The sequence below is a fragment of the Gekko japonicus genome, unplaced genomic scaffold, assembly GCF_001447785.1.
Source record: "Gekko japonicus isolate JY-2015 unplaced genomic scaffold, Gekko_japonicus_V1.1 scaffold313, whole genome shotgun sequence".
Taxonomy (NCBI): domain Eukaryota; kingdom Metazoa; phylum Chordata; class Lepidosauria; order Squamata; family Gekkonidae; genus Gekko; species Gekko japonicus.
Genome location: NW_015174283.1, coordinates 176,952 through 189,424, shown reverse-complemented (window position 1 = coordinate 189,424; position 12,473 = coordinate 176,952). Strand labels below are relative to the sequence as shown.

The following is a 12,473-nucleotide window of genomic DNA, read 5'->3' as shown; positions in this document are numbered from 1 at the left end:
ATTTTATTTTAAAAGAAACAAAGGAGCAGAACATACACAAGAGCAGAGGAGGAAACACACATACAAGACTAATAAAGAGAAAAGAGAGTAGTGGGGATACAGATTGTGGGTGGGTGATATTTACCTATCTAGACGAATGTAGTCCTACTGGGGGGCTGAGATCCCAAGAACGAGCTGGTCCTGCGTACCTGTGGGGTCGGCAAGAGGATGAAATGACCTGCATTTCGAGCGTGAGGTCTGGATCCAGGAGAACACAGACACAACTGGGCTCTGGGGAGCCCAGTTATAGCAAAAATTCTCCCTGAGGCGGGGTGATGTGGGTGCCTCAAAACAATCCTCCTGACAAATGTTTCTGAGATGTATTATGATCTGGGGGAAGCTCTGATTGCTTTGGGGCAAACTCTGATGGGGCGCAAGCTAAAGAAATGATGGTCAGGATTAAACTATTCAATAATGCAAAGTGTGCTTGATGGCCTGTTCATTGTATTGATGGGGAAAGCAGCTGTCAGTGTTAGGTGTGGCTATTGAAATGTAAATGTGGGAAGGGGAGATGGGATTGTGACTTGATGAGATTGAGTCCAGGTGGAGGGGGTCTTTGGAAGCCTATTGTTGTGCGCTTATGCATACCTTAGGGTGGGGAAGAGGTGACAGCAGGGTCAGACACCATGACATTATAACTTCCAGAATCACTGCCCACCCAGGCATGTCTGTAAGGCCTGCCAGCCTGGCATCCATTTGGTGTGCGTTTTGATCAAACTGCCTGGCATGTGAGATCTTGGGGGCTATTGAATGAAGGGTGCTTGCATGCAAACTATCCCAGTGAGAGGAGAGGGTCTGCCTGCTTACAGCAGGGGATGAACTTTTGTGAGTCACTGCTCATTTCTTCAGGTGTCTTGCTACCAGGTATCTGAAGAAGGGAGCAGTGACTCATGAATGCTCATATCGTGTGTCATGATCTGGGCTGTGCCACCAGAGGCCTACTAGGCCCAGGGAGCCTGGCTAGCAGTAGGTGAGGCTGGGCCTACAACTCCCAGAAGCCCCTGTGTGGTTTTGGAGCCAAAATAAAAGATCTGGAGCAGCAGGAAGAGCCAGAAGGAAGGCTGCTGCAGGGAAGAGACCCTCATCCTGAGGGAAGGGTGAGTAGTCTAAGGCCACTGCAGATTGTGAGCTAGGAACAGTATATATTTAGATGCGTTAGGGCATTTGATTTCTTTTCACCCACTTACTGTTATTATTCTGCACCTTGTTGTTTGACGTCCTATAAAATAAACTATTTTCCTTCTTGTACTCTGCCCGGTCCTCACGCCTATTATTTGGCCAAAAGGGAGGTCAGAAGGTCTTGGGAGGGTGCTCTGGGCCTTCTCGAGGGATCCTAAACCCAGAGTGGTGGCAACGACAGGTGACACCCCACCTGAGCCCCGTGACACTGTGCCACACATTTTGTTGGCCTTAAAGGCGCTGCTGGACTCCTGCTCTTTTCTGCTGCTGCATCCCAATTGACTTCAGTGGAATTTAGAACAGTATAACGCCGCTTAGGGTTTATTTCATAATTTTACTTATTTATTGCCCCACCTTTCTTATTTAGGCTCGAGGTATGAAAGAATGCAGTCATGCATGATCGAATGAGATATGTAATAAACGGTGCAGTTAGACTGGGATTACAAAAGCTAGAAACGCCCCCCCCCAAAAGAGGGTAATGCAGAGAATGGAATTGCAGAAGTAGAACATGATGCAGTCAGGCAGTCACTGCAACACAATACCTATGGTAGACAATATGTATTAAACAGTGGTGTAGACTACTCTCCTCTTCCCTTTATAAAAGCAACTTTCTGAACCATTCCCTTACGGTATAGCCCTGTTCCCTGACCTGGATAGCCCAGGCTAGCTCAGTCTCGCTAGGCAGGGTCAGCCCTGATTAGTACTTGGATGGGAGACCACCAAGGAAGTCCAGGTTCGGGTCTCTGTGCAGAGGCAAACAATGGCAAGCCATCCCTAAACGTCTCTTGCCTTGAAAACCCCACAGGGTCACCATAAATCAGCTGCGACTTGACGGCACTGTACACACAGAGAGATGTTACTTACTGTTGTTTGTTGAAGTATAAATAGCCACCTTCCCCAGGCTGGTTCCAAGTATTTTGTTATCCCAAGCAAGATACTTCCATCACTCCCAGGTCCATGCGGCTTTCTTTGGACCTGGCTGGTGGTGACATCGATCAGTTCTCATGCAGCTGATGGCCAGAGGAGAGCCCGTTCGGCACCCTCCTTGTGATGAACCAAGAGGCCACTTGTGTGCAGGGGGTGATCTTAGTGACTCTGGAGCCCTAGGCAAATATGGATGGCACTCTGGAATCCATTCAGGCGGGGGGGGGGAGACTAATCAGCTGTATGGTGGTGGCTCCTTCCTAAAAACAGTTGATTGCCTTCCCCCACATGCTTCCTGAGGTTCAGGCACAATAGGGAATCAGTGGCAGTGGTGGTGGTGGCTTCAGGGGAGTGGCTGGGGCAGCTGGCTGCAGGATGGTAGGGGTAGCCAGTATAGGGCCCAGGGCAGTTGCCCTGGATGCCCTGTGGCTACCACCGCCTCTACTTGTGCAGCTTTGTTGGAGAACTGGCCCTGAGCCCTCCTGAGAGGTCTTGAGTGGGGAAGAGGACCATCACTCCTCATGTTTTCTTTCTCACTTTAGTTGAGCCCACACCCCATCTGCTCTTTGTTCCAAGGTGTGATAAAATGCAGGGGCCATTTTTTAGAAAAAGAGGTGTGGGAGCTCATTAGCATAACTCATTAGCATAACGTATTTGCATATGCCACACCCCCTGACATCACCGGAAGTGTGTCAGAAGGCAACACCCACCGCTCAGGCTCCACTGGGCTGTTTTGGATTGCTAGGTATTGGTGACGCGCAGATCTGCCCTCGCAGAGGAGGGAGAGCTTGTGCCTGAAGGTGGGCTGGGGCCGGGGGGCTCTGCAACTTACCTGGCTGCTTCTTGCTGGCTGACTGAGGGCTGCTGGGAGCAGGGGGTGGGGCTTGTTGCATGTTCCCACCCCCTGGGCTCCTTGCTGCCGGAGCTCCGCTCCTGTGCGTTCCCGCAGGAAATGACCCCTGATAAAATGTATGGTGACTGTGTGTTTCTTCCATGGGGCAAAGAACATTTCAAGGAAAGAGGAAGGACAATGGAGTTAGGGAAGGGCGTACAGAAGGCAAAGATAAGCTTTCTTCCCTTATGCCACAGCTCCATTCTGAATCTTCCTCCAACTGCTATTTGTACTTTAAAAACTGTAGGAGCTCTGTTGACAGGTGCCCCATTCTCACTCCACGCATTCTCACTTTCTCCAGATGTGAACGAATGTGAGATGGGTGCACCTTGCGAGCAGCGCTGCTTCAATACCTATGGGACGTTCATTTGCCGATGCAACCAGGGCTATGAACTGGACCACGATGGCTTTACCTGCAAAGGTAAGTAGGTGGGTGTCCCCACGTGCACCCTCCTCAGCCCCTGCTCCTTAGCTCTGCCCTTCAGTTAACTCCTCTCAGTACTTTTCTTGGATTATGTTTGCATTTTACATTACCTCTTGCTCTGTACTTCATGTATTTCATGGCCCTTTGACCCTGATGTTTATAAGTCCTCCCCATAACCTCATACACACACACACACACACACACACACACACACACACTAGGAAGAAGGCCCATTGCAGAGACAAATGCAATGAGGTCTAGCTGGGCTGCCGCCTGCCAGCCCCCCTCTTGGGAGAAGAAGGAGCGGTGGTGGCCTCGTCCCCTGGGCCCAGCGGTGGGTAGAGCACAGCCGCTCTGCCGGAGCCTGCGTCCCAGCTCCCACCACTGGGGTCGGACAGGAGGAGGGTCTTGGCACGGTGGTGGGGCACATCAGGGAGGCCTCTCGGTGTGTTCGGCAGTGGTGCTGGTGGTGGCAGCGGGGCGCAGCACGGAGCGGCGTCAGAGCCGCCTCGGCTGCCCTGGACGATGACGACAGGGCTGCCGGCAGAGGGGCGGCCTCTTGCCGCAGCAGCAGTCACTGCCCTGCCCCCGCCTCGACCGTGGCATTTCTGGACGTGTGTGGGCTCTTGCGCCTCTTCTCCGCCTCTCCCAGGGGGCCTGTGTAGCCAGTGATCTCTGTGTTCCAGTCTGTGATGGCTCCTTGCTGGTCTAATACTATGGCATTAACATCTCTCCTGTGCACACTTTCCTAGGGACAAACGAGACACGATGTTCACCATGGAAATGCCAGTGCCATTTTAAAGCCTAAAATGGTTGATCTAAAAATGCAGCATGGTGGGATGAATCACTCTCCCCCCCCCCCGTGACTTTTCAAGTGTTGGAACGGTTACTGGGGTGGGGTGGAGTGTTTGCTGCTACTGTTTTGGCACTTGAAAAGGTGCGGGGGGTGGTGGTGGACGGGCAAATGGCTCATCACAGGGTGTTGTAGGCCTAATCAAGATTAGGCCCTGGTGGCATTTTTCAATTTTAGCAACCCAAGGGTCACTGAGATCAGCAGGGGGTTGCCCAGGCTGACAGTGAACGTGTCTTTGCTCTGTGGGAAAGAACTAGGGTTACCAGCTCCTGGTTGGGAAATACCTGGAGATTTTGGGGGTGGAGCCTGAGAAGGGCGGGGTTTGGGGACGGGAGGGACTTCAGTGGGGTACAATGCCATAGGGTCCACCTTCCAAAGCATCCATTTTCTCCAGGCGAACTGATCTCTGTCGCTTGGAGATCAGTTGTAACCTTGGGAGATCTCCAGCCACCACCTGGAGGTTGGCAACCCTAGGAAGAACTAACATGAGGCGAAGGGAAAGGAAGCACAGAAGCCAGAAAGAACAGGCTGTGTGGGACACTCTCGCGAGTGAGCTGTGAGCCAGCAAGTCCCCAGTTCAACTCTTACCTCTGCCTTGAGCTGTCTAGAATTCAAGCCGTTTTTTCTCTTAGTGTCCAATCGGTAGCTCCCTCGTTTGCAGTGTGAGGGTAATAACACTGGCCTGCTTTAAAACTGTGGTAATTATTTCTGTCTAAGTCAATATTTATTTTGCCCTTCCTCCAAGGAGTTCAGCACGGTATGCATAGTTCTCCTTTCTTCATTTTGTCTTCACAACACTGTGAAGGGGGTTATGCTGAGAGTGACTGGCTCAAAGACACCCAGCAAACCTCACAGCAGAGTGTGGATCTGAACCCAGATCTCCCAGACACTAATTCAGGGTTGTACTTCCACCACACTGTCAGAAGAATGTATCTTAAGTACTGGAAATGGAATAATAACAGTACCGACTATTGTGCAAACTATGCAAAACTGAATTAATCACAAGGGCTTTTCTACATGAGAAATGGAGTTGCAGTGTATTAAATGATTCACAACCTTACTTTGCGAAACCGTTAGGGACTGTGGTCTATAGTACTGTGCACAGCTTGCAGAAACTAGGATCCTACTGTGGAATTCTGCATCTTTTAATACATCATGTTAACACTTGGCTTCAGTTCTGTTTTCCAACTTCTGGTTGGTTTGACAACCCTAATCCTCTTGCATTGTTTATTGACTATCCCATCCATTGATTGTACTGATTAACTCTGTGTAATCCGTCTTGATTCAAATAGAGGAAGGCAGACAATCAACAATGCAAACAAACAAATAATACTTTCAAATTGGCCAATGTATCGGGTTGCCAGGACCTTACCTTCTGCTGGTGGAGGGCTCCAACCTGCTCTCCTGGCGCATACGCCATGATGACGTTGAACAGAAGTGATATCATTGCACTGGGCACATCATGGAGGGGATGCTCTAGCGGTTGGCTAAAAACTCTTATGGTCACAATAGAGTTTTTAGCCAAATGCGCTAGTGTCCCCTGCGCGACATCATAATCTCTGGGCGATGCCATCATGCCGGGCACGGTGGGGCTCTTTGGGGGCAGGGCTCACCCTGCTGGCCAGCATCAGATTGGGGCCCCCAAAAACAGGGGGAACCTCACCCCCATCGAGGGGATGGCAACCCTATCAACATACAGTTATTTTAAGAATAAGAACCAGCTCTACACTATGTCAAGGCAGTCCTTACAACAGTTCTGTAGAGTAGCTCAGTAACATTTTCATGTTGCAGACAGGGAGGGTAAGGCAGAATGGCTACCTCAATTGCCTGGCAAGAGTCAGGTTTAAATTATAATTTTGCTTTCTTAGCTAGTTGCTATACCAACTCCCAGTGTATCGTGAGCAAAACATGCTTTGACTTTACTGCTGCCGCTAGACCTCTTATTCATAGAATGATCTTCAGAAGATTTGTAACTTGTGTGCATTCATCTTCGGGGGCTTGGGGGGGGATTGTACTTCTTTCACTGTATGTATGATGCTCTTTCTGTTGCTTGCATTCTGTGTTTTTAAATGTTTTGTTGTTTCCATGTGTTCTGTGAGCTACCTTGACCTTCAGAGGAGGCAGAATCTAAATATGTACCAAGAAGAGATTTTATGGAACTGGCCACAATGCCGTCATTGCATGCCTGATTTTCAAGTCCCACATACAGACAGCTGTTATTATCCCTGATTTTAGACTCTTTTGATTTGAGAGGCTGGGATATACACAATCCAGCGTCTGAGTGACTCAGTCGGACAACCCAGAGGCCTGACTGGGAATGTTTTCTTTGCTCTCCAGACATCGACGAATGCAGCTATTCCACCTACCTGTGCCAATACCAGTGCGTGAATGAGCCAGGGCATTTCTCATGCGCCTGCCCACAAGGATACCAGCAACTGACCCCCCGCCTCTGCCAAGGTAATCTACTGTATAGTGATTGAAGGGCATCAGTACCAGAGCTAGCCGGGGGCATCCTAAGAGTCCTTGAGTATGTTATTAAGGTAATTTCCTCACCTACTTTTTAATAACCATGTCGTTTTCAGAGTTAGGATAGCTAATGAATAGATTTCCCCTTTTGTCTTCCCCAGGGCTTTATTATTATTATTATTATTATTATTATTATTAATGAGGTGCCGGAACTCTCAAGAGGGACATGAAGTTTTCAGTCTGTATACTGAAATCTCATGAACTTTTAAACATTTTAAAAAGAATTCTGTCGAGGAGGTTCTGGAACTCCGTTCCGGCACGTTCCCCCAGAAAAAAAGCCCTGGTGGTCTTCTTGGTGCTTGCACATAAAACAAGGGTTCTGATTTATGGGGGGAAAGCTTGAAAATAATTCCATTTTACAAAAGATCTTCACTCCCCGGTCATCCGGGAGCTACTTTTAGTCGTCATGTCTATTCACAAATCTAGCTTACATCACGACAAATGTAAGGTCTGCACTTCTTGGATAGATGATTTTTTTTTTAAAAAAAACCCAATTTCCTAAGCAATGTGGAATACTGGAATTTCTTTATTTCCCTCTGGGAGAAATCTGATTTACTGTTGAGTTGGCCCGGCCCGGCCCATCCTTTATCTTGTCTTGGGGGCACACAAACCTCCTTATAGAGGCAATCTGTCAGTCTCTCAAAGTCAGAATTGTCCACTTTGACTGGCTGTTCAGGGTCCTAGGTCAAGGTGTTTCACACTACCTATTTGGTGGTGGAAAGTGCAGTCCGAGTCGCAGCTGACTCACAGCAACTCCTCAAGGGGTTTTCAAGGCAAGAGACATCCAGAGGTGGTTTGCCATTGCCTGCCTCTGTGTAGCGACCCTGGACTTCCTTCGTGGTTCCCCATCATTGGGCAGGGCCGACCCTGCTTGACTTCCGAGATCTGATGAGAAGGGGCTAGCCTGGGCCGTCCAGGTCAGGGCCCCACCTACTTACCTGACCCTTTTGACTGGAGGTGCTGGGGATTGAATCTGACATGAAGCAAACGCTCTGCCACTGAGCCACAGCCCCACCCTACAGGGTGGATGATGCCCTGTCTCTGTAGGCAATCCCAGCATGCATCAAGGTCAGACATAAATTCAAAGGAGTCCCACTGTCAAGGCTTGAGGTAATGACGCAAGGCTGACGGATGAGCTGGCAAGTGGTTGGCAGTAGTGTTCCCTCTGAGTTAGTGTGAGCTAGCTCACAGTTTTTTAGCCTCCAGCTCACAGGTTTTTGTCTTAGCTCAGGAAGGTTGGCTCCAGAGCAAACTAATTTATGCAGCAGCCAAATTGCTCGCTCACAACTTTAATGCCAGGCGCTCACAAGGTAGAATTTTTGCTCACAAGACTCCGCAGCTTAGAGGGAACATTGGTTGGCAGACAGGTGACGAGAGCTGAAAGCCAGGGTAGCAGGCAGAGGGTAGGCACAGGCAGTCTAATGATAGATTGGTCCTTTTCACTAAGGCACATAGCTCAGACTGAGGAGGTTGGCCTGGTCACAGGCTTTATATGATTGGGAGGAACCTCATTGGCCCCTGGTGTCACCTGACCTCTATTTGATTGTTGTAATATCCACCTTTGGCCATCTGCAGCAATGGGCTGGCGTGCAGCGGAGAACAGCTCCATCGTCCTACAAGCTGCCTCGCACAGCAGGGTGCCCGGATCTTCCTTTATACCCAGTGGGGACCCAGAGTGGCTTATGTCATTCTTCTCTCCTCCATTTTATCCTCACAACAACCCTGTCTGGTAGATTAGGCTCAGGGTGTATGACTGGCCCAAGGTCTTCCAGTGAGCTTCGAGCTCCTAACCTGACACTCTAACCAGAGGCTCCAGTTTGAGATCCTTGGCCCTTTTCATGTATTCAGCTGAACACCTGCGCTGGTATGTGCTCTCCTAGAACTTGGGGGACCAACTGGGGAGGGAGCAAGCAGCACGCAGAGAGGCAGGCACTGAGGATTCCATTTGGGGGAGCTAAAAAAACCCTGGAGATGTTTGCTTGTTTAATTGAATTTTTCAGTACCCCCCCGTCCCCCCCCCCCCCCAAAAAAACCCTCTGTCATTTCTTCTGCTTTCCTAGATATTAATGAGTGTGAAACGGGGGCCCACCAATGCACGGAATCCCAGAACTGCATCAACTTTCATGGCGGCTATCGCTGTGTCGAAAAGAATCTCTGCCAGGAACCATACGTTCAGGTCTCTGAGAAGTGAGTACGTCAACACGGCTGAGGGTCATGAGGGAGTTGTGGGGAGATCCTCTTGCATCTGAGCATGTAATTAACTTGCGGAACACGTTCCCGCTAGATGTCTCGCTTTAAAAAAAGAATGAAAAAGTCTAGCAACAGCTATAACCCAAGATTAATAAATGGAACCTCCATGTATGTAGGCAGTATAGCTCTGAATAACAGTTGCAGAAGAGTCAAATTACAAGGGCATACTGTTGCCCTCCATGTCTTACTTATGAACTTCCCAGAAGCATCCAGATGGCTACAGCTGGAAACAGGATGGATGGACCTTTGGCTCTGAAGTACAGTGAGGCAATTTTTCCATTGTTCACTTCTGTATTAACAGAGCAGGACAAAGGGTGTATAATTCTGTGAGGCTGGTGCACTGTGCTACTTGATTAGAAGACTTTGAGGTAGGTGTTAAGATGTATCCCTCCCAAACTCAACCCTTTTCCCCCCACCACAGTCGCTGCCTCTGCCCGGCCACAAACCTCCTCTGCCGAGAGAAGCCATCATCGATCGTCCACAGATACATGAGCATCACAGCTGACCGAACGGTGCCCTCTGACATCTTCCAGATCCAAGCCACTAGTGTCTACCCTGGTGCTTACAACACTTTCCAGATTCGCTCAGGAAGTGACCAAGGAGAATTTTACATCCGGGTGAGTCGGCTTCTTAGCAACAGCCAACTGGAGAGGCCACCGCTATGGCTGCCATCTCTCCTATGACACTTGGTAGAAGGTCAGGTAACTGGCAACAAATTGAGCTGACATTGGCTTTTTTTGCGAATCTGGCAGCTCAGCATCTTGGTGGCTAGTCCACACAAAAGTCACTTCCGCCCTGCTTGGCCTATATGGGTATACCCCATGGGGAAATATTTCTCCAGCTTCTTTTTCAGCTCTCTGAACCAGCCAGGGGTAAATGTCCAAACTGATGGTGTCTCCCCTCTGGGGTCACCCTTTGCTTCTTTCCCCCCTGCAGCAAATCAACAACATAAGCGCGATGCTGGTCTTGGCCCGGACTGTGACGGGACCCCGGGAGTTTGTGCTGGACTTGGAGATGGTCACCATGAACACCCTGATGAGCTATCGGTCCAGCTCAGTGCTGCGCCTCACTGTCTTCGTGGGAGCCCATTCCTTCTAATCAAACAGAAACATCCCCTCGCCTGGCTGGGAGGGGAAGGGTAAGTCTGACTGTGACAGCTCTGCCTATTCTGTCCTCCCCCCTCCTCAAAAACGGGCCGGCCTAAGTTTTTTTCCTGTTCATTTTGTTTGCTTAAGAACCTGCACATGGTTAAGATCAACAACTGCCCATGTACGTGCCCTTCTCTGTTGTGGCCCCCACGTTGTGACATGCTCTGCCTCAGGACAGGAAGGCCCCCCAGGCTCTCCTGGCTTTCCGCAAACTGTGCAAAACTGAATTATTCAAAAGGGCTTTTCTATGCAATCAACAGATTATGCATGGGAAAGAGCAGGTAGAGAAAGAGGTACTTTTCTCCCTTTCTCACAATACAAGAACTCGTGGGCACTCCATGAAATTGCTGAGCGGTCGGGTTAGAACGAATAAAAGGAAGTACTTCTTCACCCAAAGAGTGATTCACACTTGGAATTCACTGCCACAGGAAGTGGTGGCGGCTACAAGCATGGACGGCTTCAAAAGGGAATTAGATAAGCATATGGAGCAGAGGTCCATCAGTGGCGATTAGCCACAAGGGATAGATAGGGACTCTGGGGCAAGTGATGCTCTGTCATCTTGGTGCTTGGGGGGGGGGGTCAACAGTGGGAGGGCTTCTAATGTCCTGGCCCCACTGGTGGACCTCCTGATGGCATTGGTATTTCTGGCCACTGTGTGATACAGAGTGTTGGACTGGATGGGCCTTTGGCCTGATCCAACATTGGCATCTCTTATGTTCTTATCAGCTAAGCCGACACATTGCAGTCGGTAGTCATTCCTCACTGCCTCCCTCAAGTCTATTAGTTATTTCTAGCTTGCTCTGCTTTGAATGATTCTGGGGAAAAGAGCAGTGAACTGTTAGGTACCTTGGCAGCTGCAGTAGGTTATATACCCTCTGACATCAGAGGCCATAGTCCTGGGGCCTCGGGATAAGGTGGTGTGGCTCACATTTAGGGGAGAGTGAAAAGCACTCTGCACATTCCCAGAGCCCCCCTATCATTTTTTACTTTGCATTCCAGGCTTAGTCCTGCAATTCAGACTAACATAAGTAAATGCAGATTAGTCACAGAGGGGAAAATGCATGGATGGGGAACAAGAAGTACTGGGACTGAATCTAGGCTGAAAGCTGAACACACTGCTCTGGGGCTTAATTCCTGGTATGTGTGTTTTCCCCCTCCTTGTGATAATTTGGTGGCTTCGTGCAAAGGCATTCTGCATATGTTCAAAGACACTCTTGCTCATTAACTGCTTTGTAAATCCCAGGGCTGAGACAAGGTTCCCTGGACGCAGCTCTCTGTGCTAACAGCAAACCTCCAAGGTGAATTCAAGTGTGTTCTCTCTCGCATCGCTTTTGTTTCTATCTTCTCTCCCCACCTCTTGCAGAAACACATGCCTGGGCAGGGAAGAAAACTGAGAGACCAGAAGGGGACTACCCGACAGCCAGGGAGGGATGCTGCAGCTTTGCCTCCTTCCCAGAACCATCGACAGCCATGACTCGGATGAGGCCTCCAGCAGCCAGAGGTGTGGCTTACAGACCGGTTGCTCACCCTGGAACACGGCCACTCTGAGCCACGACGGTGCCAGCAATGAACCTCTGTCTCTTGGGGGGGGGGGGGGGGGGGGGAGAGAGAACCCACCCCCTGCATACTGGAGCCAGGAAAAGGACTTTGGACCCTGCTGCAAATCTTCATGTCTGTTTTCTGGTTAAAAAGAAAAAGACGTACAAAAATTAGTAAAAGGTTTGAAAAGGAAAGCCCTCGGAGAGACGTTCTGTTCTGGTGTGTGTCCGATCCCAACTGCTTCATGCAAGTCAGTTTCTCTCCACATTCCCCTTCTATTTAGAGGTTTCCTTGCTACAGTTGTAAACAGGGTGTGAGAAAAAAGGCAAGCGTATCTGTCCCACCCCTGCTTGCTTCAGGAGTTCCCTGAAGGATGTTTTTTCCCTCCTAGCTTTTGGATACAAATTGCCTGCCCCAGTGTGGGCTTGTGGGCAGGTTCACACATGCATTTGTCACTGGGGGAGTGCAACACCAAAAGATGATTCCTATGCGTGTGTGCATATAAGCCATTCTGCCCTAACCTGGACAGCCCAGGCTAGCTGGATCTTGGCAGATCTCGGAAACTAAGCAGGGTCTGCCCTGGCAGCTATTTGGATGGGAGACTTCTAAGGAATACCAGGGTTGTGATGCAAAGGCAGGCAGTGGTAAACCACCACTGAAGTTTCCTGCCTTGAAAACCCCACAGGGCTGCTGTAAGTC

The 12,473-nt window shown here is 49.7% G+C and overlaps 1 protein-coding gene across 1 annotated transcript in view; it reads left to right on the top strand.

The window, feature by feature from the left end:
• Positions 1 to 11,809, top strand: part of EFEMP2 (EGF containing fibulin-like extracellular matrix protein 2) — a 50,987-nt gene extending 39,178 nt beyond the window's left edge. Inside the window, exons 7-12 of the mRNA XM_015423920.1 lie at positions 3,336 to 3,455; positions 6,649 to 6,768; positions 8,898 to 9,024; positions 9,509 to 9,704; positions 10,024 to 10,225; positions 11,599 to 11,809. Of these exons, the coding sequence (XP_015279406.1) occupies positions 3,336 to 3,455; positions 6,649 to 6,768; positions 8,898 to 9,024; positions 9,509 to 9,704; positions 10,024 to 10,185 (725 nt within the window). The 3' untranslated portion in view covers positions 10,186 to 10,225; positions 11,599 to 11,809. The remainder of the gene's footprint in view (positions 1 to 3,335; positions 3,456 to 6,648; positions 6,769 to 8,897; positions 9,025 to 9,508; positions 9,705 to 10,023; positions 10,226 to 11,598) is intronic.
• The last annotated feature ends 664 nt before the right edge of the window (positions 11,810 to 12,473 follow it).